Genomic DNA, 27,874 nt, shown 5'->3' with positions numbered 1-27,874 from the left:
TCTTAATCACTGTATTTTTCGTTAAACTCATATATTCATTCAACAGTGAATACTTCAGTGTTCAAATTGAAATATGATTGCAAAATTAAATAAAGGGATATATTAAACATTGAAAAGCTAAATATTTTACTATGAAATTAAATTAAATATAATTTAAAAATATAAATAAACAAGACAAATGTTAAATTACTTACACCGTGAGGGGGATAAGGGTTTAGTCAATATTTTTCGTAATTGCGGGAAAAAAGCCACCGCTTCAAGTACGTATACTTTCCAAACAAATAATGAACCAAAAAAAACTAACATAAAGAAAAAACGGTTACAACACACCTTCAGTAGATTTGGGGTTATTTACTATGAAATGAACACACATTTACTATGAAATTAAATAAAGGGCTTATGTTTTAAGTTTCAAGTGAATCCCTTCTATAGAAAGGGTTTTGTTTTAAGTATCAAGTGAATCCCTTATATAGCAATAGAGTAATGGTTCGGACAAACATTTACTTTGAAATTAAATAAAGGGAGATAATTAAAAAACTAAGGTAGGTAGAGTTATGGTTCTTAGTCACTGCACTTCTCAAACTTGCCATCTGTTTATATTTCAAGTTTCGAGTAAATCCCTTCAGTAGATTTAGAGTTATGCTCAGGACAAAAATTCTCTTTTAAATTAAATAAAGGGAGATAATTCAAACACTAAGGTAGATAGAGTAATGGTTTTTAGTCACTGCACTTCTCCAACTTGCCATCTGTTAATATTTCAAGTTTTACGTAAATCCCTTCAGTAGATTTAGAGTTATGCTCCGGACAAAAATTTACTTTAAAATTATATAAAAGGGGAGATAATTCAAAAACTAAGGTAGATAGAGTTGTGGTTCTTGGTCACTGCACTTCACCTAGTTGCCATCTGTTTATATTTCAAGTTTCAAGTAAATCCCTTTAGTATATTTAGAATTATGCTCCGGACAAAAATTTACTTTAAAGTTATATAAAAGGGGAGATAATTCAAAAAGAAAGGTAGATAGAGTTGTGGTTCTTGGTCACTGCACTTCTCCTAGCTGCCATCCGTTTATATTCTAAGTTTAAAGTAAATCCATTGAATAGATTTGGAGTTATGCTCTCGACAAAGTTTCGGCCGGACGGACAGGACCAATTACTATATCCCTCCGAAAAAAATTTGGCGGGGATAATAAAATGATTGTGTTACAAGTGGTTTTGAGTGTATGTTAAGCACACATGTATTTATATAGGATCGTTTTATTTCCAAAAATGATACAACATAAATGTCATACAAATACATATTTGAATTTAAACATCAATCTCAAATAATATAAAATTTAATATCTAAAATCTCAAAATCCTATCATGTCTTCGGATTCAAAATGTGTAAGTTGAAATAATCATATTTTTTATTCCTTGATTGTTTTATCTGAGCATTTATAAGAAAGACAGTTTATTAAGTTTCTGTTGATTACTATAAGTTGTTTTCCTCACATGTTTGATTTTGGGACAAAAGTTTTCTAAATGAAACAATAACTAATAAACAGCAAATGCATTTAATGAAAACAATTTTCACACTTTTAATAAAACATAAGAGTAAAGAAAGACTGATACTTAAAAACAATGTAGTTTACCAATATTCGTCATACAGCATTACCCTGGCCATTACAACATAGAATTTTCTACCCATCCAATCCGCATTGTCTCAGAGCATCATACATGTTAAATTTAAACAAGATTTTTTTGTGAAACACTTTGTCCCCCCCCCCATATATTTGACCTTTGACCTTGAAAGATGACCTTGACCTTTTACCACTCAAAATGTGAAGCTCCATAAGATACACATGCATGCCAAATATGAAGTTGCTATCTTCAATATTGTAAAAGTGTATATTAAATGAGCGATTTTGATCCATATATTTGACCTTGAAGGATGACCTTGACCTTTCACCACTCAAAATGTGCAGCTTGATGAGTTACACATGCATGCCAAATATGAGGTTGCTATCTTGAATATTGCAAAATTTATGGCAAATGTTAAAGTTTGACAAAAACCAACATACAGGGCAAAAATAATATGTCCCCCACTATAGTGGTGGGGTAGTGGGGGACATAAAATTATACAATAAATTAAATACAAGAGATTGCCAAGCAATATTGTCCCCTACCGGTGTAACTCCACCATTGTCAGTAAAATTTTTTATTTTTTTTAAATATTTGTTGCCATAGCAACCAGAATTCTTGACGTAGGAACGAAATGAAATGACGTGCATACTATCCATTTTGCCATCTATCCATGTTTCAAGTTTCATGAACAAATATGAAGAACTTAAAAAGTTATCGCAGGATCGAGAAAAGTGTGACGGACTGACAGACTGACTGACACACAGAGCGCAAACCATAAGTCCCCTCCGGTTTCACCAGTAGGGGACAATTAGCAAAATATTAATCAATATAAAATTTCTTCTAATCTATGAGCAATTAAAAGATCTTAAATCTTCAATATAAAATGTTCTGTTTTATCTAAATTGATAGGTCTTATTCCAGGTTCATTCTGTATTTTTCAAGTATTACTTCACTTACAATGTTTTATTAATCTACTACTGGAAAATTTATTACATTCCCGAGAAATTGACATAATTTATACCAGTCTCTAAAAAACATCAATTATTAGTATGGTTTGTGGAACTGCCATAAAACGAAATCAAAATATTAACTTAATTTCATCTGAATTTTAGGGTGCTGTATTTCTACATGAATTAACAGTTGTAAAATGGATATATAAAAGCAAAAGCATCAGTACAAAACTGTTACTTCAGTTCTTTTGATTCGCATTTAATACAAAATTGTAATACTTTCTGTTCAACAATATAATAAGAGGCTTTTTTGCCGATTTTATAGCAGTTATACAAGAGAAAATATTCCCAATGGCCAAATGTTTTCCCCAAGTGCCAAACCTAGTCCCTTTTGATGGCTAGATTTCCAGCCTTTAAGAAATAAAGAGCTGAATTATTTGATTGTTCAGATTTTTTTTGTTTATTAACTTAAAAGTCATTAGTTCAATTTAAGAAAGAATTCCCAATTTCAGGGACAGCTTTTGTTAAGCTTTTGCTAAGTAACTCTATGATAATCGCAAAAGATCTGATTGAAAGACAAGATGATTTATACGTGAATCAAATATTTACATTTTGATTCTCAAAATGCTAATGCTGTACAATACTGCAATACCCTGTGGCAATACAAATATAATTGTATTTAACTGACAAAAATCATACATAAGTGAATTGTCATGGTAATAATATACAATTCAAAACACACAATGAACAAAGTGAAAAACTTATGACCCTTAATCGCTCACCTGAATTTACATTTTGCTCATAAAGTGATATTTGGGAAAGAAATTGTTTGATTTATTTTTAATGTTTACTTAGTATAATAAGGTAAAAAATTACCCTCCTGAACGTGAACATTTTAATACAGCAAAGATTTAAATCATACACTGGGCAGAAGACCACTATATGATGTTAAATATAAGAGTACCAAACGTCTCAACCATAAGGTATCTGAGGTATTAGTCATTTTCAATTACAGTCTATTTATAAAAACATGTGATCACTGGGGTGTTAAAAGTTTTGATCCCAAAAGCCCGAACAATTGTACACAGGGCCATTGCATGTTGATTTATACGAACATCTAGGCTATCCCCTTAATTGTTCGGGTCAAACAGATTTTTAAACTTTTAATTGTATACATACTAGGAAATCAAGTTCCCCAGGGCAGGTCCATGGTTTGAACATATGGGACTTGCGGCTAATATATAAGAAGCAGTTTAAAGATGTCATTTTGTACATATTATGTAACAAAAATTACTCTCAGGATGTGGCCGATTTGCAACCCTTACGCATGTTTTGAGCAAACTTGTCAGAGGACAGCTAAACCATGTTAAATAGCAAATACTAAACCTCGGGCATAGTTCTTTTTCTTTTTAAATCTTCACCCTTTAAATCTTTATTTTTTTTAGCCTTTTCCCCATTAGAAGCAAAGTGAAAATGGCTTTTGCAACCAGCATAAAACCAGAATAGCCTGCGAGACTCACAGTCTGTTCAGGCTTTATGCTGTTTGCTGCTCATAAGTAACTAAGGGTTGGAAATGAAGCCTTTATAACTTGAATCTAGTAAGAAAGGACTAAAATTAAATTTTACTTTCTTAGGGACTACAAAAGCGTCAAAATACATATCTTAGTGGTAGAGGGTTAAAGAGGCCCACACTAGGATCATTCCTTGACAATAAGGACAATACAACCCACAACAACACACAGACACTAGAGAGACACCCACCACAGTAACTCAACTTGAGCACTTTGTACTCAGGGGAGCTAACAATTATATTAATGTAGATCTCCATGAACTTTATATACACAATATGACACACTTGATTTGTGTTCCATGCAATAACATATATAATATCAATCAAATTCTGTGATTTTCTACATTTTGAGTCAAAAATGGAAAATCAAAATGCACATGTAAATAATGCTGATATCATATCAGAAATAACAAACCAAACCTTGTCACAGAGATACATGGGCACGCATACAAACATACAACAAAAGATATGAGTAAATTTATATAAATTCTAATGACAAAAATAAAGAAATAGCTTTTTTTTAATTCATGAATTGTGTACTTAAGTTTCTCCAACAAAGACACTGTTTGAAGATTTAAACACAGAAGCTACATTAAGATGCTGTGACAGTGTTTGATATTCCTTGCTGAAATCTTAGGTTGCTTTCCAAAGTGCCTTTATTCGATTACGGTAAGCAAAATAATAGGATGATAGAATCATTAAAGAAAACACTATTACACCTTTTCAAACACTATTTAAAATGTATTTAAATAGCAACTTGAATGTACTAGTAAACAGCTCAAGTTCTTGGCAAAGCACTAAATAATTAGTTAATATTTATTGTCATCAAAACATGCTCATTTGCCACAAAGTACTTTGGAACATTTCTTTTATAAAAATATTGCTAAAATATCATCAGACATTAGACTCATTTTTTAAAATATGCCAAACTACAATGATACAAAAATATATTGTAATATAAATCTGAGTACTTGTTTTCAATGTGCCACTATAAATCCTCTCATTGTATTAGTTACTTATTCACGAATAAATAATTGTACAAGTAAATTATAACACAATAGTTAAGAAATGTATTTTCTTCAATCTTAAAACATCACAAGAGTACATACAATATGACTAGACTCGACAATAAATAATACACAGTTAAATGTTTTTCAAACGAAACAAAAACAAATCTCAATTTAAATAAGTAATAAATATTGCTATCTAATGACTAGAAGCACTTAATCTTGCAACAGTGAGTGGCTATTGAGTATACCAAGACCTGTTCCTAAAACAAACGAACCCTTTCTATATTGAACATTTAAAATTTAATAAATAGCGACTCAAACCGTCAAAAGGTAACAGCTTAGATCCAAAGAAACTGAACTGTATAGTGAATGTGGTCCACTCAAAGACAAATCTACAAACCAACATGAGCAAACCAATATTACTTTTAATTTTTGAGGAATGTGTCATAGTTTATCCTTTAAATTTAACATTACTAAATTAACGCATTTTTGTCAAGATAGGAAAAAATATACAGATGGGTTCACGACATGTTTACTATATCTGTTCAGGTCTAACTCACACGAGCTTAATACTTCAAGTTTTATATGACAAGACAAAATCTGTGAACATTTAATGCAACATTTAATTGCACAAATCATATACTTAGAAGTTAGATAATTTAACCACGATATAACTCTTTCTACAAACATTTAAGGCCGACAGGCAAAACCATTATAAATATTTAAATATTGAATTGAAATATCTCCAAATGTTCAATGCTAAAGGGCAAGAATTGACATAAATAATGTATACTGGCTGGGCAACATCTATATCTACAACATTGATATAAATGATATTGATATAAAGTATTGATATAAATTGGCAAGAATTGAAGCAAATGCTTTAAAAACTGTCATGACCATTACTACACAATCCTTACTGGTAAAAAGGATACATGATTTTGCTTTGACTAGATTTCATTTATGAGTAAAAAAGTGACCAGAAACTTAGCAAAAAAAAATTGAAATGTAAAAAACACTTAAAGACAGAATATTGCAGCTACATACATTAACATCTAAATTTGGCAATAGATAATGCTGGAAAAACGTCCTGAAAAGCCTGTTACATGTCAATATTGTATGACATTCATTCAATTATACTGTATACAATGCAAAAATAAGTTTTTAGTTCAAAATATTTTTCATCAAGCAATTCTTCTTTATATAAACCCTCCTATAATTACATATAAATAATTTTGACTAAAGGAACCTTTTTATCAATAAAATATATAAATATATAATATAATAATATAAAATAAATATGAACATACAAATGGAATGGTAAGAAAATATGCAGAGCAAACAGTGTGAAACAATGTCAAAATCACGAAGTAGAGATTCTGAAATTGTCCTATTTACAGAATTAATATATGTATTATAAATGTAATTCCACTGAAACTACATGTATCTTGACTAGTGATTGACTGATTGTAGCATTATAAATGTAGTAAACAGAACTTATCTGCACTATATTGCAAAATATGAATTGCACATTTTTATACAAAATGTCAAGAAAAGACTAGATTGATGATAACAAAAAATGAAAGCACGAACAAATTAATCCATAAAAAAAATACTTGTATGGTTATTGTCCCTTACATTCAATATCAATTGATAAACATCCAGCACCATATTTCTGTTAACACAACGATATTTATTTCTGACAGAAAAAGGATTTGATGAAGTGCCAATCTTTTACCATAACAAATAATACAAAAGTTAAATCAATACCAACTTTTCTCATATTAAGATTCATTTCACAGGAGAATGGCTATTTATCATCACAAATTGATAGAATCGTTCTTGAATTATCTGTTCCTTAATACAGTTGTAAAAATGAAAATTCAATAAAATACAAGTGACTCAACAGGACCTTTAACACTTCACTACCAAAGACTAGAACCATTTGTCAATTCAGTTTGAGTGACATGACAGAAGAGTTAAATTTTAGCCGACTAGTAAAATGGCAACAATATCGCTGCAACTAATCGTTTTGACTTGATAAATACATGGTGACAGAAAATTCTCTATACCAACATGTCCTCTATAAGTAATAATTGCTAAATAAATTTGTTATACATTGACATCCAACATTGCTTCTGAACACAAAGTATCAAACAAAATACACAATTAGCATATCCCAAATGAGAACAATTTAATCACAGGACCAAAGCTTTTAATGCTATTTATGTAAATGAGATTTTCTCCTGGCAAACTGGGCTTAATGCATGGGCGTAAAGTGTCAGTACAGGCTAATCTGGGACAACACTTTCAGCTTTTCTGAATTTTTTGTTTCAAGGAAGTCTATTTGAAACAAAAACCAAATCTGGCCGGAAAGTGTCATTCCTGATTAGCCTGTGCGCACAGCACAGACTTACCCAGGACGACACTTTACGCATTTGCATGAAGACCGGTCTTATCCCACAGCGTGACTCAAATTAAGTATTCTAATGGAAACTACATATCAGGCTTGTGGCCCAGTGCACTTTCAGCTTCTTCAGCCTGTTTTTTCCTTCTGGATGATGATTTCAAATGAGCTATAATGGCCTTTATTCCACCACCAGCGTCGTTTTTAACCTCGACATTCGCACTGTCCAGCTTGTTAGGCGAACTGTTGCAAGGCTTGATTTCTAAACCTGAATGTAAAATCTCTTGATTTGTGTCAATTACATGTCCATTTTCTTCAGAACTGGCAAGCTGTAATTTCTTTGCAAATGTTTCCTTTTGACTTTTCTCCAATGCTGCTGACCTGGCAAGCTCAGACAAAATGCTGGAAGCCGATTGGCTGATTCCCATGTCCCCGCTTCCTGATTGGTCCAGATCTGAACATCCCTCCCCTGACTGATCCAGAGTATAATTAAAATCACTTGGTGACACGCTGTTAGAATCGGACAACGCTGATGGCTCAGCTAATCCCTGCAATTCCATATCTTTGCTGTTTCCGGTTAACTGCAGCGATTCCGGGTCGTATTCCACACCTCGGTGATGCTTGTTCAGATGATCTATGCAGTGATACTTGCGAATGAAGCCCTTAGAGCACACTGGACACTTGTGGGGTCTCTCCAGCGTATGAAGCTTCATGTGACGACGATAACTCGTCAGGTGGGACAACTCTCGCTTGCAAACGTCGCAGGCATACACCAGTCTTCCGCCAGATTCAAACGTTTTAATCTTCAATTCTGAACCACCAGTGGATGAAGGTGAGGTCTCGTACAGGCTCAAATCTGTGGCCGTCATGTCGTTATCTCTCTGCTTGGATTTCTTGGCCATTTTCCTTTTGCTTCGATACTTTGGGGAAGTGCCGGTGTCGTAAAGACCGGACAAGACTGGGTTCTCCGACGTGACTGGGAAATTGTCCGTTTTTTCACTGAGATTAGAAGAAAAGGCCTGCTCTGAGCGTTCAGCATTGTCCATATTGTTTCCACTCATGCAATAAGCATCTAGATTGTACAGCGGCTGTTCATACAGAGACCGAAGTATGCTGGATTTAAAAGGCTGCCCATCTTCTGTGTCTTTATACAACTTAGTAAAAACGTGAGAAACATTTGTATCATCATCTTCTGTATATTTGTCTTTCTCCTCGCTTACCGTAAGTCTTAAGTCAGACTTCTTTTGCTGAGTTTCTGGAAACAGCGCCTGGTGCTTTGCAATGATTTTAGGAGGGGAAATCTGTTCACTAGGTGAAACACAGTCTGAATTCCTGCCAGAGAAGCTGTCAGATAAATCGCCGTTTTCTGTCATGGAAACAAAAGTGTCCTCAGGTTCAGTTTTTACTTTAACATACATTTTCATTTTGTTACCTTTGGGGGTTGTGTCAAGACACATTTTCGTTTCATTACCTATGGGGGTTGTGTCAAGATTGTATGGAGATCTCTGCACAGACTGTGCTACATTCTGAAAGCCAGACTGGTTTTCGTATGACTCTTCAACTCTACTAAACAGAGCATTTATTGACATCCTCGGGCGGGATTTTCGTTTGTTGGGTTTATTTGTGTTGTCGGGTGTGAGAGCTCGTTTCCTTGATGATATTGTTGCATCTACGGGCCGATCAGGTTCATCTAATAAATAAGATCATAATACTTTTTTACCAACACATGCATATTATATATACACCAGAAATAGATGTGTATTTCAAATTTGTGAAGCAAAGATAATTCTATCAAAGTATAAACATTACTTTTGTCAAATCACTGAAATTTAAGGGTTGCGATTTTCGCAAAATTTTAATCGCAGACATATTATTGAGGTCTTAAATTTGCACAATTTCAAATTTGAAAAAAGTATTTAACCAAATTATTTAACGATGTTATGCAAAATCGGTCAAATGATTAATTATTGCTATAAAGTTTCTGTCTTCACTGGACTTTTGTAAACAAGGGACTTTCTTTAAACCAAAAATTCCATAAAAGCAGAAAGTATTGTCTCTGATAAGCCTGTGGGAACTGCACAGGCTAATCTTCGACCACACTTTATGCACATGCAAAAAACCTGTTTTTACACAGCGCAGCTCATTTTTAATTTCGACCTTACCTGGTCTGTGCTTTTCCTCCCTTGTCTGCAGTCCAGCACAAAACTGTGAGAACTTTGCGCACATTTGATAGACGACTTCTCTAGCATCCTCCAGATATTCCTGCCCCCGGTGGGATCCCAGATGGTCATACGTACCCTCAGTACTGTTGGTTGTAATTACGATGGATTCCTCGCCCGTTTCTGTGGCCAGTTTCTGAACCTAAGTTACAGCACAAAAATTACCGCACAAAATTGAACACATAATCCACTCACAGTTAACTATCATTGCGCCCTTTTTGCGCATTATCAGGGTTGAGACTTCCAGTAAATTACATGTAACATCCCTGAAAATTTCGCTGGTATTTAAAAAGGGGTTCGACTGGCCCAACATTCCCAAAGCTAAAGAGGTTAGAACATTTCAAAAACAACCAAATGTATTCAAAATAACTCATACACAGCAAATAATAGTGATTGATGTACATAAACTCATACCGCGTATGAAATGTGGGAATTTTAGACAGCTATACCTCATGTTGATATGTCAGGGTCTGTGCTGGCGTTCCAAGCAAATAGTAAGTTTCGTTAAACCTTTCTATATTTGTTTAATCTGCAGTGTTCTGTTACAAATGATTTTATCCATACCACATTGGTAAATAATGTAACAATAAAAGCATAAGGCTTTAAAGGGGCCTGGTAAAAAAAATAAAAAAGTTATGATATTTGTAAGGAAACAGAAATACTGAACATTTACCATGCTCTAAAATAGCGATAATATGCATCTTTTGACGATTTAAAAACCTAAAATTATAAAGCGCTGTAATGCGAAACGATTGAATAATTTGGAGAGTTCTGTTGTTGTCGTTATATTTTGTGAAACTACGAGGATTGCTTATATGTGATCTAAGTGGCAGACTTTTACTCCAGGACTCCAGGGATCAGTGGTTCGAGCCCTGCTGAGGATTACTTTTTTTCTTTTTTTAAATTTTATTTTTGATTTTTTTAACGGAGCTTTTTAGATCCAATGTTTACATTTATCAGTATAAAGCATTAAATAACAAACTTTAAAACATGCCAAAATCTGTGACAAGGCCCCTTTAATCCAGCAAAGTCAACTTTCTAATAAGACATTTTCTTTCAGTTTTATCCTTGACATCAACTTCATCACCAATACAAGCCAATAAAACTTGTTTAACTGCTGAATTCTCTTTAAAAAGTCATGCACTGATACTTTTAAAACTATTTTGAGTGTTTCAAACTGCATTTATCTTTTGTTTACCACACAATATCTGGGCAAATCATCTTAGTCGTGTTATAATTAACTTCAACCAATTATGAATATATGTATCGCTAATGCAAAATAATTAACAGCAACGAACATACATGCATAATATGCATAGCTCTCAGTCTGTGCTTGATTGAGGTCATAATGAGATGGCCTATTTGATTTTGCGTCATCATTTTGCAAGAATTATTAAAATAATGATAGGATATTAAAGAATTAACTTCTAGGATCACATGGAATGATACACTGAGAGCATGTTACACTTATGAACCTCTAGAAAACCATGTTTCACTTATAAACCGCTGGAAAACCAATCGCACTTTATAAGGTCAGGATTGCCAATTTGGATTGCAGATCAAATTAATGTGTCATTGCTTATTTTAAAATTGTGATTTCTATTATCACATGAAAGCTCCTAGAATGGTGATCAGCTTAACATAAAGCTTGATTCATAGTCTAATCAAATAACTATAAACAAGTGATTTTTTACTAGTGCAATGTTACATAAAATGAGTGTTTCATACCAGAGATTGTATCTGACATCTTATCACAGATTTCACAGCAGACTTGTATGCGAAAGATTGACGGCCGACGTCGATGTCCCCAGCGGTTTCTCTTCTGAGGCGCATACTGGCAAGATATGGCTAGGCCTTCCCTCCTACACCTCCTACTGCATGGACTCGTAATCTCCTTTTACCACTGAAATATGGGATATTTTGAATAAGTATACAGAATACGGAGGTAGTTTGTGGAACTTGAGCATCAAATATCTCCAGCTACGTTAAAAATATGTGTTCATTCAATTAACTTAATTGTTAATTGAATTAACAATCAAGTAAAAAGTCTTTGACAATCACAATTGTATTACGGAATGACCCCAATAAAACCTATGCCTCAAAAATATCCAAGCTGTTATCTACACTTATCCATGGTGTCAGTAACATGATGTAAATGTCGGAAAGACATCATAGGTCTTTAATGTGAATGCCGAGTTGGGGCCAGTTTCTAAGGAATTTAAACTCTAAGCATGTAAGCTTTAAGCAAGTGGACATTTCAAAAGGAAATTATAATATTGTATAATAAATCACCGGAAGCATGCCAATACATGTGTAATGTCAGATAGAGCATTAATGAATTAGCTCCTTCGAGGACAGGTTGTGTGACACATAACAAACATTTTACTGCATTGGATTTATTAGATTTTAAATGTGAGTGAAGAAAGAAATTATGTTTGCTGAGAGTTGGGTGTTTGTTTAACAGGTATTATTTGTTAAAAACATTTACTTGAAAATTAGGGCGGATTAGAATGAATTTCTCCTACTTAAGCCAAGTTAGCCTACTTTCAGCAAAATGTTTGCCCATATCGCACTCTTGGCCGACCCCTGAGTTTGTGTCTAGTGCTGCAACAATATACCGGTATATCGGTATATATCGCAATACTCAATCTGCATATTTTATTGCGATATGATTTTCATCATACCGGTACAAAATTTTACAAAAAATCATTCACATTTCGTCCAGAAAAACCATCCGAAATAATGATAACAAGGTAAACAAAACAAAGCAGTGTAAATTATTGTTTACGTAAAAAAAGCATTCTAAAAAGTGTATTATACGGAGTAGCGTTGTTACGTGGGAGCATTCGTTCGATGCTTTTGAACAGATTATCGTTGAATTAATTGCGCACAGCTGTAAATTTGTAATCCGAATTTCGGAAACACGCTTCCAAATTTAAATGCTAACGCGACAATAAAAAATTCTAGCGTCAAATAAAAAGTGCTTGATCCTTTGTCTTAATAAAAAGCGTGCAAAAATTATACAGACATGTAGAACGTCGCATGGAAAGTATGGGTGTATTTTGTGTTGTATAAAAACAGGAACATCATGTCAGGTGAATTACGCGTGTTCAGTGGAAAAAGAATGTCCCGGTTGGACGTCATTTCATCACATCTTTAAATAGTAACAAATGCAAAAATGTATTTGATACTTAAGAAAATTTGCGAATGTTTGTGTTTCTTGTTATTCTTGAGCACATTTATAGTAAATATTGACCAGAATTTGCTTTAAAACTGGAATTTTTGGGATTATCCGGTAATTGGCAAGTTATAATTTTGGTACAAGTTAGCAATATATTGCGATATATTGCAATACGGGTTTTTGAACTGACAATATATTGCAATACGGCTTTTGGCGTATTGTTGCAGCACTATTTGTGTCCTATGTTTTTAAGTGTAATTTTACTACAAAAATATGTATTTCTGACGTTTATATACACTTTTCAATCTTACATGTAACATATTTGGTTTGGAATAATTTCTGAAGTAATTGTTACATTTCCCATTAAAGTTAGATAATATAAAGTAAAAGATATATCCAAGACAGGAGTTTGTTGATATTGTCATCATTAAACAGGGATTTACTACAAAGCCAGGCACAACAGCTGACAATGCCATTATGTGAGAAATACTACAAAAATATCCAGCTGGATTATTATCCCACATCTCCCAGTCAACAGACAATTTGTTGTGACTTGTCCATATTCGAAATTTGTATATTTAAAGGGTTTTTGTACATACGTGTACAAACATGTATGCACTCTTAATCCTTTCCTACTCAGAAGCAAAGTGCAAATGACTATATGCAACCAGCATAAAAACAGAACAGTCTGCGAGTACCTTGCAGTCTGTTCAGGTTTTATACTGTTTGTTCTCATCATCAGTATATTAGGGTTGGAATGAAGCCTTTTAAACTTTAATCTATTTAGAAAGGTCTTTAATTAATATTGATATTCTAAGGGACAACACACGAATCAAAGTGCATATTTGAGTCGTACATGTACATAGTAAGAGCCAAGCAAAGGATTCAAGAAGAACTACATGTACAGTCAAGTTACCATTACCGGATCAGTAGCGTAATAAAGTTGTTCTGGTGAAAAGCAATAAATGTTTTGGGACTTTTTTTACACCAGTTTGATTAAATATTATCTTTTCATACTGATTAAGCACATAGTCTTATTTTTAAATTTAAACTCAGGCAAAATGTATTTGTGATACCTTTTTTATGCTGCAGAATTCATGCATTAACGGATCAGTTGTAGCCATAAAGGATCACGTGATCGAAACCACTCAGGGAGCATCTACCATGCTATTTGAAATGTAGAAACACAAACTGTGTTGTTTACAATGACCAAGTTACATTTCCAGTTATAAATTGTATTAATTTTTTGGGTTATTAATTGTTTTCTATATGTGATCTTGTATCTACACTTTACGCATGGTGTTCTTGTGTGAATTATCTGTTGAAATACTAAAAAGATAAAAAAGATATGGGCATCTTATAAACCATGTAAATTGTTTGAATCATATCTAATCATGATATTGAACATGGAACATAAATAAAACATTAAGTTTGAGATCATTTATTGTAAGAATCAACAGGATTTGCATATATTTTAATAATATATTATTATCAATACGCATATCATCATGCTTGATCTGTTATTGCCCTAATTCTTCATTTCATTAAAGGTGTTGCAAAATCTTAAACACGAATCAAAACTGAAATGGACTTTTGCAGGCAAAAAGACTAATAAATGGCTTTTAAATTAATGTGTAAACTTTTTACTTTCCAACATAGTTATAACATGTTGCCGAGAGAAATGTTCAACCTTGATTTGGAAACGAGACTGCAGTCAACAAAGTCATATATACATGTCAGCAAAACATACCGAAATGTTTGACAGAGTAGCTCTGATTACGACTCAATCAATGCATTTTAAAGAACAGGCCTTGAAGATGCTGTGTGCAAAATATCATCTAAAAATGTCAATTATTTATCAAAGTGATCCGCTAATGCGCTATGGGTAATGATAACTTGACTGTACCAGTCATTAGGAGTCTCTAAGGGAAGATGATAAATTACCAATAAGGGAACTAAATAAACAAAATATAAGAAATAATCAGCAATTTTTTAGATTCATCCCAGGATAAAGAAACAAGTATTTGTTGCTATTTGATGAATTACGCCTAAGCCCTAACAGCTCAAAGTTGGTGACGTTGGGTTTAGCCTGGAGGCAAAGCGGAGACCGAAGAATAATCTTAAATATAAAGCGAAGTTTCTCAACATCAAAAATATGTATGCACCAGAGCAGTTATTTTTCGCATGGCGCGCATATTGTTTTGTTGGAGTTTTAAAAGCTGTCTTGACTCTTGTTTTTCTTTTTCGTCGTTTTCCCTTTAAGTCGGTCCTGTAAAAAACAGTATTTGTAAATTCAGCAATAAGAAGGAGAAAAACAACCATATATGCAATTTATGGCCATCAAGAGGTTACATACAATCACATTGCGTATGATATATGTGGTTCTCAAATAATGATATTTTTGTAAAATTAAACCTGCGTCTAGAATTTTAAAAAGAATTTTAAAAAAAGTTATACCTCGTTGATATTTGTTCGTGTTTGTGAATTTAATACATGAGATTAAAGATAGTGGAAGTTTTTCCGCGCTGTTCTTAGCTGCATCACTACCACGAGGTTTTGCGCCAGTTTTTATGACTTAACTCTTAATATACGATAATTTTTTTTATTATTTATATTATAATTTATTTATATACATAATGCAGAAATACCAAAATGAAATAAAACATAAATACTTACATTCCGGGCCGGACCGCCCCCGGCCTGAGTACGGGCGTGTGCCCAACGCGAATCAGCCATGTGTAGTAAATATGGTCACATCCAATAGCATTTCTGTACAGAAAGCTTTACTGTCATGCGGTTAAAGTGTGCATGTACTGATTGCGCTGTGAAATTGGGAGCATCACCTATGTTTACTGCCTTGATGGATGACCACAATTTACATCACACATATATATTTCAAATATTAACACTCGCGTTCTAAGAACATTCCTATTTTAGTGATTTGCCATTCACAGCTATTAAACTCGATTATTTTTAGTATAATTGATAATCTTTTTCTAATTAGCCCGTGAAAAGAATTTGAATTTTGTTAATGGTATACCTAACACAATAGACAGTCAATTATATAACAGAACATTTCGTAGATTGCATGGTTTCTATTTCGTACAGTTTCGATATTTTTCACACAGTCCAACATTCCAATTATTCAGTCGGGCCTATTGGCGAGAAATTTTCTCAAAATTCGTTTGGAAGATTACACAGGTAAAGGCATGCCAAAACCTGGGTTATGCATCTACGCCGGAAAAAGAAAACAATGCGGACAAGAACACAAATTTCACTCTACTTGAATAGATTACCTCTGATTCTTATATTAACAAATATTAAATAAACACATATCTTTTAAAAATATATTTTGCTCAAAATGTGGAAATACTAGTACAAATGGACATTTATACATAATCAGTATATTTAAAGAGACTCGCTCACAGATTCTGACATTTGTTGAAGCGTAAATGCGTTAAATAATTAGATTTTAATCAGTAAAACCCTGAACCTTAAAATAAAAAAGAAAATAATTTAAAAAAGGAAATCAAGTTTTCCCCCAATGTGGCACGAACCAGTATTTTGGATTAAAAGGTTATCGCGTAAACCACTCGTCTATCCAGACTGCGTTTGATACTTTACACAAGTGATTGAAGTGTTGTTTAACGATTTAACGACACATTTAACGACAAAATAACAAACATTGGACATTATTTTATCAAATTCTAATAATTATTAGTAATAAATGAAACTTTATTTTCCATATGAGTCTTTGTCACGAGTGTTATATCATTCCATGATTTATCACGTTTGTTCGTGTACTTTATGCAGCTTTATAAAGAATGGAACGAGTCTCTTTGAAAAACTTAAAATGCTTACCATGACAATTGTTTAACTTTTTTCCGCCGTTTAACAACAACCGGGGTATATAATTTATTTCACTGCGAATAAAATCATTTATAAACAGTTGATACTACTATGAATTGAAGTTTATGTCATGATATGTCTTATATCTGTTTATCATATTATTGTAGACCCTCCTTATTTATAGATATAAAAAGACAAGAATGATACGAAGTATTCGTCTACAAAAAGATAGACATGTAAGATTCAAACGCGTTGGTTTACAGATAATGAAAAGATTTTCCCTCAACATGGCTTATTATACTACTCTTTTACGAAAATGTTGTATTTTTCACGATGAAAACAACTGTATTTTGCTTTTTCTGGTATGTCTTTTCCATATATCTTATTGCTTCGTTTCAAAAAAGAAATTGTATTGTATTTTACATAACTGCCGATCGCCGATTTTTAAGAAAGACAGGCTGAGCAGAGACCATGAAATGCTGCGCAATCAAATGTACTGCATTTATAGTTAACACATAGCACATCATTGCAATAGAATGGACATTTTTCAATAAATTATTAAAGTATTTGAATGATGTATGAGCATGTCTGCATAAAGGAGTGGCCATTTTTCAATAGTTAACATCCTTTACGCTATGCTTGACAAAATATATCGTCGATAAGTTTTCACTTGATCACTAGACATTTGTTGAAGACAAAATGTAACGTTTTCTATTTTGATCAGTTTTCGTAATTTTATCATTGCAAAAATCCATATTATTGCTCGGACCTTCTATCGGGTAATATATTTTTAATATTTCATTTATTATAAACTAAGGTCAAAACAAAGGTTATCGTCCGCTGAATATGCCATAACCCTGCAAGGCTGCCTATACGATCGCAGACAGTAAGCATTACACTCTCAAATAGTATGGACTTGAATAACACGGTGTTACCTTCAAAAGTGTGGATCGCTACAGACACTTACGCAGTAAAAAAAATCCTGCTGTGTCAGAAGTGATTTTTTTATATACAGAATAAATAAAACGATAGCCCGTGCATGTATGTCGGTCCCGTATACTGTGCCATTTTTAAAATTTACACACAACACATGACCTGATGAAGTTAATGCATTCATGCGTGGCGACTTCCTTACAATAATAAAATGAAATCGTTTAAAATTTGCTTAAAATGTAGCTGCTGCGATGCTTATATATAGTTTTATAAATGGTAGGAACGTGTTTTTTTAATGAACAACGATTGAGATAGTAAGTTCAGAATTTATTTTTTTACTTTTGTATTAGCTTAAAAATCAGGAATATACTACTAAACACATGTGAACAATCTACGCACCTATATCAATCACGGAACACGAAAAAAAGAGTTGTCCAAAACACCAGTTTTAGGAAAACTACGTTCAACAAATTTAGCCTTCGGTCATAGCCCCGTCACACAGGACTTGCGTCCTTACGGCGACCCAAGACTGTGTTTCTGGAAATTTCTGATTGTCGTAGTAAGGACGCCAATGACTTTTCGGTAAAAATGCTGTTTTTCGCCTTCCCGTCACACTAGCGTCCTGGTTTATGGCGTTCTGCGCGTCCTGACGGCGTCCTTAATACGTCCCTCGCGTCCTTACCGCGTTCGTATTGCATCCTTACGGCGACCAAAGTTGCTAGTCCTTCATCAACTCCGGAGAGGGCTCGGACATCGCCACTCAGTCTGTTGCTAGCAGCATGCACCCAGCTGACAGCCCTGTTAAATTGAAAAAGTAAACTAGTGACCAGAAGCGATTTATCATCAGAAGAAGAAGAGGTAATGGTAGAGTGGCTGAAGGAGCATCCCATTTTGTACAAAAACAACTCTCTTCGTACAAAGACAAGGCCAAGAAGGACGCTCTTTGGACGCTCTCAAGCTGTGCTCCTGGAAAAGGACGTCAGCATTCTCCATGTGTGGTATCGGTCCATTCGAACTAGGTTTGGCAAGTTGGCGAAATTAAAGTCGGGCTCTGGCTCTGGAGAGCGGACGGAACGCGATTTGTGGGTACTTGAGAACTTTAAATTCTGTAAGTCCCATATCCATGGGGACCAACCACGAACTGTTGTGAGCGTACCACTTTTTTTCTAACTTGCATTTGCATTTTAATGATTGTACCAGACACAACATTTACTGCATATACATGTGTACTATCGTTTCAATGTTTGTATGTCAAAAAGGATAAAATTCTACATGCTTTTTAAGACAAGTGATTTCGAATTCATAACATTCGATAAGTAAACACTAATTTTTATCTTCATATAAATGTCAATGATTATTCTCCACCATAAAGTTGCATACGTATATCTAATAAAATATACAATTTCATTTATTTGCAGTTGAAGGCAAAGCTCGCATACCAAGGGTCGACCCAGGGTGAAGATGACCCGGAACTTGCGAATCCAGACGAAGTCCAGGGACCGTCTACCTCTATAACAAATGCCGACGAGCCAATCCTTGATGCCAGACCCAAACGCTCAAGAGTCTGATAAGAAGAAGAACGTTTGTTAAACGCGTTGGACGAGGGAGGTCGCCAGTCAATTAAGCTGCAGGAGAAGTTGCTGGAAATGGTCAAGCCTTCTTCTGCACCTAGCGAGCGAGATACCTTCGGTGATTGGGTAAAGTCTGTGATGGTTGACCTTGCCCCATCGTTGTGGCGCAAATTCCAACAGGAGCAAACTAGCCTCCTGTATAAGTATCTGGACCTAAACGACCAGCTTCGCTCATAGACGCCGCAGCCGCAACAACAACAGCCGTGGGGGACCCCGCAACCACCGCATCAACAGTGGCAGCCAAGCCAACAGACATAAAGCAGCCAGCAACCGCATTGGCAGCGGCGTTTTCCAGAGCATTGGTCGACCTCTTTGGTTCAAGACAAACCACAGAACGAGCCAGCGCTACCTGCACTTCAGCCTCTCCAGAGCATCCACAAAGAATCCGCCCCAGAATATGTGTGCTGCCTCTCCCACAAATGAAGATACATCACTCAGTGGATGTTTCAGCAATTCTTTCATGGAAATGCTTAATCAGAACAAGTGAATACAAATAGAAACAAAAGGTTCATTGTTAAGTCGAAAATACTGTTTGCACTGATTGCAGGAATTTGTGTTTTTATATACTATCTAAGGAAAGATGATCATACTTTGAAAATTTTGCCAAACTGTTTTGTATTACCGACAATACATGTACCTTATACTTAATAGTGTGAGGCTCTTATCGTGTTGTTGACATTTTGTTTATAAACATTATCATGATCGCTAGTTTCTGTGTTCACGTTGTATTGAAATACCGTTAAATAGAAAATAATTTTTTACTGATGCAATTTTTTTTATATTTTGTTAATTGTTTTATTTATTCATGGCATGAATATTGATTTATTAGGAATTATAAAGTTTAGATAAACCAGTAAAACATTAAATCTTTTTTTGTCAATTTCTTTTCTATCAGATTAAATTGTTTTCATTTTAATAAGGCTCATAAGGGTTTAATAGTGGACAACTTCAATACAGCAAACAAATGCAGCTATGTTCCTTTCAAAAATAAGTTGGTGTTCTCAGTGACTCAACTACCAGATAATATTATTAATACCAAAATGTGAAAACACATAAAACTACCTGTAATAATTATAACAACCTGATAGCGGGATCATATGGTGCTTGTATTCAGTGGAATTGTTCACTTTTTGATAAAAGCAACAAACTTGGCACATTTGTAGATAAAAGTATTTTATTCTATTTTAGCTATGGACCCATCTCCAATTTTCAAGATGGTCGCCATTTTCAAGATGGCCGCCACATTTTAGGAAATTATTGCAGCTGATTGCGCCTTCCTCATTCAGCCGCGAAAACGGCACTTACGGACATACAGACAAGTGCATACCGATCTTTCTCTCATTTTTGCTGGTGCAAAGCAAGAACATATATACACATTTGGCAGCACCTCTTTTTAAAAGTACAAAAAGAGTCACACTATAACACACTTGAGGCAATCAAATGCATCAATCGAATGGTTATATGTTTTTTCAATTACTTGCTATGATATATAATACAATAAAGTCAGGAAAACAATATAATTTTTATATGGACAAACCATTCCCACGTGGATATAATTTTGCAGTTGTTAAATCAAACATTTATAAAAGCCGATATCGTTTTGATATACATGAACGACATAAAGGACAAAAGCGCATGTTTGGACGTGTTTGTTTCCAGCCTATCCCATGTGAACGAGTTAAAATGAAAAGGACATATTAAACATTATTGTCGATTAACCTTAGGAGGAAAGCCTCGATGTCGCATTTTTACATCGGCGTTATCTTATTTTAGTGTGTACACAGACTACTCAATATAAAACTTAAGGGTTTTCTACGAAATTTGTATCGTCATTTGAATATGACCTATGGAAAACAGCGTTAAAGAGGCATGTGCATTCAATTTATGAACAAACATATTTTGTGCTTCATTGTGAAGTTTAAATACAAGTTTAAGGTTAAATTAAGTTTTCTTCAAAACATATTTTACTCGAGCACATTGCTTATGGTGATATTTTGTGGGTTTTGCTGTCAGGCGTCTGTTGTTAAGTGAAAACAAATTGCTTCAAAAGACAGCTCCTAAACAGAAATGTTCAACTTTTTGGTAGTTCTCGGGTAGGAACTATAAAACACTATTATGTGTTTGAACCCTTATGTGATTAAACAACGTATGCTTCATCTAGCACATGTGCTTTTAATTGACATTCATTTAATGTACATTCAATTACACGTGCATTTAATTTAAGAATATTGTTTCAACATAAAGTTTTAAAAAAAGCTCTTAGTCATGCATTATGGTCATTCTCTACTTTTGAAATGTACCGTGCTTCAATGAAAGTCCAATAATTGACATTCCAAATATTATTTCCGTTATTTTCATGTGAAATATTTTATACGAGCAAACCTTCTAGTGCAGGTCTATTTTGCCAAGTATTATATTTTCATGATGACGACTGAAGTTTTATTGAACAAGTCGTAACTTCACAGGAAAAAGCGATGTAAACCAAAAATTGGATCGATTTCTTAAGCAAACTGATGGATTCTCCAACGTAAGCTTTGAATAATTATCTTTATAAAATTTGCTTGTTCAAAATCATCCTGCTGTCAGAACTTGCCACTCCCGGGGGTTTACTTTTTGTGCTTAAACTTCGCGTCGTTAAACCGTGCAGTTTTGTCTGGTTCCGCAACAAATCGACAAAAACGTGTCGTTATGAATAACCTGGAAATATGTTATGAAATTATTGAAGTAAACCAAACCAAATGTAGTTCACATTCATTTGTGATATCCATGTGTTAATTACTATCATAAAGTGAAATATTAAAATGGCTTCGCGCTTTTAAGTGATTTCACTGAAGAAATATTTGCTTACCCTTGATGTCTGTGCAGAGTGTCAGACAGACAGACATTTTCAAATGGCATATCTTTGAAATTTTTCAACAAAGTACATGTTAATTGTTTATTTGTAGATCTTTAATTGCTGAAATAAAGACACGTTTGTGCGAATTTGTTCAATTTCAACACAGACATGCCAAACCCAAAGATATCATTTTATCTACGTGCGGAATATTCTAAAACATTATGTGACATCATGATCACGTTCAAGTAGGGCGTATAAAAGGCCTTTGCGTTATCTTGATGCCCATTCACGCATTCAAAAATGAACATGAACATTTCAATATTTATGGTACTGGGGATTTTGCACGGCTGTTTTTCAGTAAATGGTATGTTTTTAATACTTTTTTACTGAAATATTTTATTAACTTTTCTAATGAACCATTAATTATTATTCCGACTTGAACTCAGCTTAAGGTATTTTGAAATTCAAGTTAGCACATAAGGTCTTTATTTCAAGTTTCAAACAGCACACGACTTTAGACAAATAACGTTAAATACAATGGATGCCTTAAAGGAACCTTTTTCACAGATTGTGGTAGATATTGAAGTTTGTCATTAAATGCTTTGGATCTAAAAAGCTCCAGCAAAAATCAAAACAAGAATAGAATTAAAGAAAAAAAAAAGCAACCCTCATCTGGGCTCGAACCACTGATCCCTGGAATAAAAGTCAAACGCTGAGACCAGTCGGCCATTCGTGCTCATAGAATGATTAATGTATTTCATACTTTTTAGTACCAGAAACATTTAAATAAACAGTGACGTGTTTGTACGATTTATTTAATTTAATTATACTTTTTACAAGCAATCCTCGTAGAGTTACAAAATATAACGACAACAACAGAACTATCCAAATTATTCAATCGTTACGCGTTGCAACGATTTGTAACTTTCAGGTTTGTAAATCGTCAAAAGATACATATAATGGATATTTAAGAGCATGGTAAATATTTAGTATTACTGTTTTCTCACAAATATCATAACTAAAACGACACTTTGCGAATCCGAAACATGTGTTTTTAATTTTGTCATTTACCAAAACGTGAAAAGGTCCCTATAGCATGTAATTGTAACATAACGACAGCTGTTTTTGCTGTTAAAAGTCTTTGCACTATCTGAAAATATTTAAGTTAACAAAGGAAGGAAATTAAAACAGATAAAACCTTGCATTTTTCGTTACATTACAAGTTAAGAAGAACTTCAATCTCAACGAGCCAATTTATAGTATTATAATGCACCTGTGTCGATTCGTGTTTTCTCGAAGGATTATTTTGAAAGATCGATAATGATGGTGGTCTCCTCTGTACAAAGATGTTTGATGACTTGTTTTATTTATAATACTTACTAGGCCAAAACCGTCAAAGAAACACCTGATCAAGGTTTTGGTTTTTCCGTGTAATAAGGTGGGCACCAATCGTGCGCTTTTTACATCTTAAAATAGGCATCACAGACTGAAATGTCCACAAAAACGGTTTCAAAGTTGTTTACTTAACCGTCGGAGAAAAGCTGCGCATTGTTTCAGCATATCACCGATCATTCGCATTTTTCAACACTCACGACAAATACTTTTCTTTTTCCAAACCTTAGTTAATTATTTATTTGATCGTGCCCTGTCCTCGTAATTTTGGCTTTCGTTCGCTGGGGTTGAACATTGGCCTAATCGTCCGACCCCGTAAAAGTAGTTTTGTCATCTTTTTCTCTCTTCACAAACGAGAGCTTGTTGTTCTCATTACATAAATGTTACGGGCATCAAAGTGCAAATGATTGTGGTAATAATTTTAATTGCAATGGAAGCATTCGACAGAAAAGGTAGTTCTGTTTGTAGAAGAATGAGGCCCTTTATTTGTTTTTGTAAAAAAAATATTTAAACAATTGTATGGGGTGTTTTGTATTAATGGTATTGTTTACATATTTTTCAGAGTACAACTTAAACGTGTAGACGTGTATGCACTTTAACGGTTGTTAATATTTTCCAGAAAAAATTATACATGTATACTGTATCATCTTTTCGTGTAACAAATCTGTGTTTTAGCCGACTGCCCGATTTGCATGCATGTTGGATACAAGGTGACGAATGTTCCACCGGAATATATACAGCTCATGAGTCAGAGTGTGTCACTTGTAGAACAGATGAACACCTGTTCGAAAGACGGAATCGATATGAACGTGTGTGGACCGGGGGACATGTGTAAGAGTGAATACTCTATATTTACGGCCAAGGGATATAAGAATGTAAATCCTGGTAAGACACTTTATTAACAACACTTTTAACCTTAAAATTTAGTTTGCTTGTCGTACATCCAGATTTATAAATGATTTATAAAATGAGACCGAACATTGTTGTATGGTCGAAATGTAAGTATGTTGGAAGTATTATGTTTTTTACTTTAAAAAATGTACTGAATATTATAAGACAAGGCACAACTGTGGGACTCCTCTTATAATAAGAATACCCCCAGTTAAAGCGTAAACGTTAACGGACTTCAACCGATCAAAGTTTCGGGGCTGACGAGTCGGTCTCTTTAATGACAGGAGGCTACCAGTTGTCTCTCCCATTTCTTATATAACAAGCAGTTAAAGACCCCAATAATGATGTGATTATGTTACGTGATTTTGTAACAGATATCGAATTGACGATGGAAATTGTAACACGCGGATGTCGTGATAGGCCAAGAGAATACGAAGCCGAATGTAGTCCTCTTCACGACATTTCGAATCCATTATTACCGGGATTCGATATCCTCTTCAAAATGTACGACCACTTCAGCATGAAAGGACAGATATGCACCAGTGAGCAGCCGCATCAGTTCAACCTGCTCATTCCGGAGAGTTACGTCACGACTGGCTCTGGAAAAAATAGCGCTTCCTGTGTGTCGGCAATTTTCGAGTACACGGTTCTCAATGGACTGTTCCTGATACTGTGTCTGAACTGAAATCTATCACGAGTTACACATTTGATCGATTATTGATTTTTTTATAAAGTTTATATAGCTCGATGTCATATATAACCAATATCGGCGCATGTCGAGTATTTTTTTAATGAAAATTTTTATTCACACACATTTGACTATGTTTTAAAACTTTTTAACGACATCGTTTTGAAGAGGTAAGTATGAAATTAGTAATAAAAGTCACAAAGCGCTTATTGTTGTCTTTGGTTTTGCTGCTCACTTGCTTCGACCAAATGGGATGAACAAAAAACTACAAAACATGATACGACATAATAGTTTTATGCACACATTTCCGCTTATTCTAAAAACTTCTTTACATTTTTAGTTTTTCATAAATAAAGAGCCTGAGTGAAAAAGTGCATGTATTTGGCTTTTCAATTTTTTTACGTTAACAGTAAAACAAATTCGGCCTTAAGAAGTGCCTGTAAACAGGTTTGTGGATGCGGTGGTATAACAACGTCAAATCAAGACGTGCATTTTTTAACTTAAAGAGAATAAAATTTGAAACTATAAATAGTCTTAAACAAATTGTTATTTCAGTACTGTGTTTAAATAAATGAAAAGTTTAGACAATCTGTATCTCATGTAATCACATCAAAGAATTCGTATCCTATATGCTCCATGACTACTCATTTTAAACAAACAAATCTCATACGATAAAGTACATTTGAGACTTTGGGGTGAAAGACGTGCAAAGTGTCACAAACGTTTCTTTTTCATTAACATAGGCCTGTCTAATGGTTTAATAAATGGACCCCTTCAACCAAATACCGAAAAATGTGTTTGCGTTAAAAATGATTACCTGAGATAACGTTCCTAAATCTATTTTGAACTAGCAGCCAAATTGATTTTATGTCAATACCGTTTGTTCACTTTAAGCGCGTATCAGCTCAGGTTGGTCTTTATCTCGTTCACCTTGAACACTTGTTCAGACATATTAGGTCATACTTATGGCTATCTGGTACTCATGCTTCCGGGGATTGATATTTACAGCTCCATTCTTAAATTAATAAGTCAAAACATCACATTTACAGGTAAAAACAAAATTAAACTAAAGTAAATGTTGCATCCGCATGAGGTAAATATAGTATGTGTACGATGCCATTACCTACTTATTTTATGAGAGTTGACAAATTGTAGAACACAACACTGATTGATGATGGGTTCTTGAAACGAGTGTATGTGTATATTAAGTATATTTGTTCGTTGAATACATTTTAATCGAACACAGTTTATCGGAAATAAACTGATTAACTTGCACAAATAAATACAAATAGTATGATGACACTGAATGATCTTCACATGTTGGACAATGCTATGTTGATACTTGCATAAGCGCAGTCTGTGTTACGTAGAACAGTACATCTACATTTTACGACATCCCGTCTTATGACGGGCGGGCTTGGAGGAAAGCTTACACAAGGAATACTTTTGAACAATATTCGGTAAAAGCAATCAAATATTGATATTGGGCCATGACCTAGAGGCAAAGCCAGCAATATCTGGCAGCATTAAAAGTTTGACCATCGAACAGTTCATGCACAGTTAAAGTAATTTAATACAGTTACGGGATCCACATTGTGTTTATCTTATTTACCTAGTAAGTATATTCTCAGTCAGAACTATAGTATTAATCCTTTATAACCAAGTTCCGATCATGATTAGTTTGTGATGCACTGATGTTGATCTTCAGCTGTTGTGGTGACTATTGATGGTGACTGAACTGACTGAAATGTTAAACACTTATTTCGCTACTTGAAACATTTTGTATTGAATTCTTTTCAACAATTAAAGCTTCTTAAAAATGACATATTTATACCTGGAATTAACAACGAATGGCTTTTTCATCTATAGTCAATCGCAAAATAATTCATGATTGTTTTAAAAGGTATACACGGTACTTATATTTATTTGTTAATAACAAAACAGGTAGTACTAAACGGTGGTGTTACAATCGAATGATCAAGCTGTCGATCTCTCTTTTTTCGGGATATTTTATTTTATCTGTATGTGTACTAATCACTCTGTTCATTTACAGTTTGAAACATCTTAAACATTAAAACAAATAAAAATTGTTTTTACAGGCATAAAGATAGCTGAATGGCTTTTTAATGCTTTACTAACAAACATAAATATTCATGTATTTGGATCCTGTAATGGTTATTTGACTTAATACACAGTCAGAATAAAGAATACGTAATTTCAATTAGTGATCTACATCATTCAAGCAGTTGCTGTAAATAATATGGCCGTAAAGTAAAAATTAGTTTTCGGGAATGTTATCTGTTTGATAGATAATATCTTTGTTAAAAAGTATAATTTGGGTTAAGATGGGACTGTTATTGTGCATACCTGATTCATCCAATCTTCACAAATGTGTTGACGTAATGGTTGCTTTGGTATTGCATATGCTTTCAAGTATTTTTACATGCCTGGATGTTTGTCTCGAAACAAATATAATTCAGTTATTTTCAATAGGTCATCGTGTTGTCGTTATTGCTATTTAAATTAATAAACATCGCCTTTCTTTTTAAAAATATAAAGAAGTATGCTTTTTGTATTAAATGACATGTCACAAAAGCATTGATGCACCCACGACAAATGCTTGGGAACATATAATCGACCAATCAGTTAAAGAGGACATGCTTCTTTTTTTAACTCAATTATTGTTTACTTGAC

At 33.9% G+C, this 27,874-nt stretch overlaps 2 protein-coding genes and 1 pseudogene across 2 annotated transcripts; 1 reads left to right on the top strand and 2 right to left on the bottom strand.

Moving 5' to 3' along the window:
• The window catches only part of LOC127834880 (polyubiquitin-C-like), a 321,474-nt pseudogene that overhangs the window by 225,686 nt on the left and 67,914 nt on the right, over positions 1-27,874 (bottom strand).
• LOC127834887 (zinc finger and BTB domain-containing protein 11-like) lies at positions 112-15,240 on the bottom strand. Its single transcript, XM_052361001.1, has 4 exons — positions 15,126-15,240; positions 11,508-11,682; positions 9,723-9,921; positions 112-9,250 (listed from the first exon to the last, which is right to left on the bottom strand). The coding sequence occupies exons 2-4, from the start codon at positions 11,610-11,612 to the stop codon at positions 7,650-7,652; spliced, it is 1,905 nt and encodes a 634-aa protein (XP_052216961.1). The 5' UTR covers positions 11,613-11,682; positions 15,126-15,240; the 3' UTR covers positions 112-7,649.
• On the top strand, positions 22,421-25,387 carry LOC127834910 (uncharacterized). The gene is made up of 3 exons (XM_052361041.1): positions 22,421-22,573; positions 24,277-24,486; positions 24,867-25,387. Exons 1-3 carry the CDS (start codon positions 22,510-22,512, stop codon positions 25,175-25,177), a joined length of 585 nt encoding a protein of 194 aa, XP_052217001.1. The 5' UTR covers positions 22,421-22,509; the 3' UTR covers positions 25,178-25,387.

This window comes from Dreissena polymorpha, chromosome 6, assembly GCF_020536995.1.
Source record: "Dreissena polymorpha isolate Duluth1 chromosome 6, UMN_Dpol_1.0, whole genome shotgun sequence".
NCBI lineage: Eukaryota > Metazoa > Mollusca > Bivalvia > Myida > Dreissenidae > Dreissena > Dreissena polymorpha.
The sequence above is the reverse complement of the archived record's forward strand: the minus strand, read 5'-3'. Positions and strand labels throughout refer to the sequence as shown.

Coding starts and splice junctions, on each gene's coding strand:
- LOC127834910 (XM_052361041.1), top strand. CDS start 22,510: ATGAACATGAACATTTCAATATTTATGGTACTGGGGATTTTGCACGGC. Junction 22,574..24,276: donor CGGCTGTTTTTCAGTAAATG/GTATGTTTTTAA, acceptor TCTGTGTTTTAG/CCGACTGCCCGATTTGCATG. Junction 24,487..24,866: donor ATATAAGAATGTAAATCCTG/GTAAGACACTTT, acceptor ATTTTGTAACAG/ATATCGAATTGACGATGGAA.
- LOC127834887 (XM_052361001.1), bottom strand. CDS start 11,612: ATGCGCCTCAGAAGAGAAACCGCTGGGGACATCGACGTCGGCCGTCAA. Junction 9,922..11,507: donor GATGTCAGATACAATCTCTG/GTATGAAACACT, acceptor GCTGTAACTTAG/GTTCAGAAACTGGCCACAGA. Junction 9,251..9,722: donor GGAGGAAAAGCACAGACCAG/GTAAGGTCGAAA, acceptor CTTATTTATTAG/ATGAACCTGATCGGCCCGTA.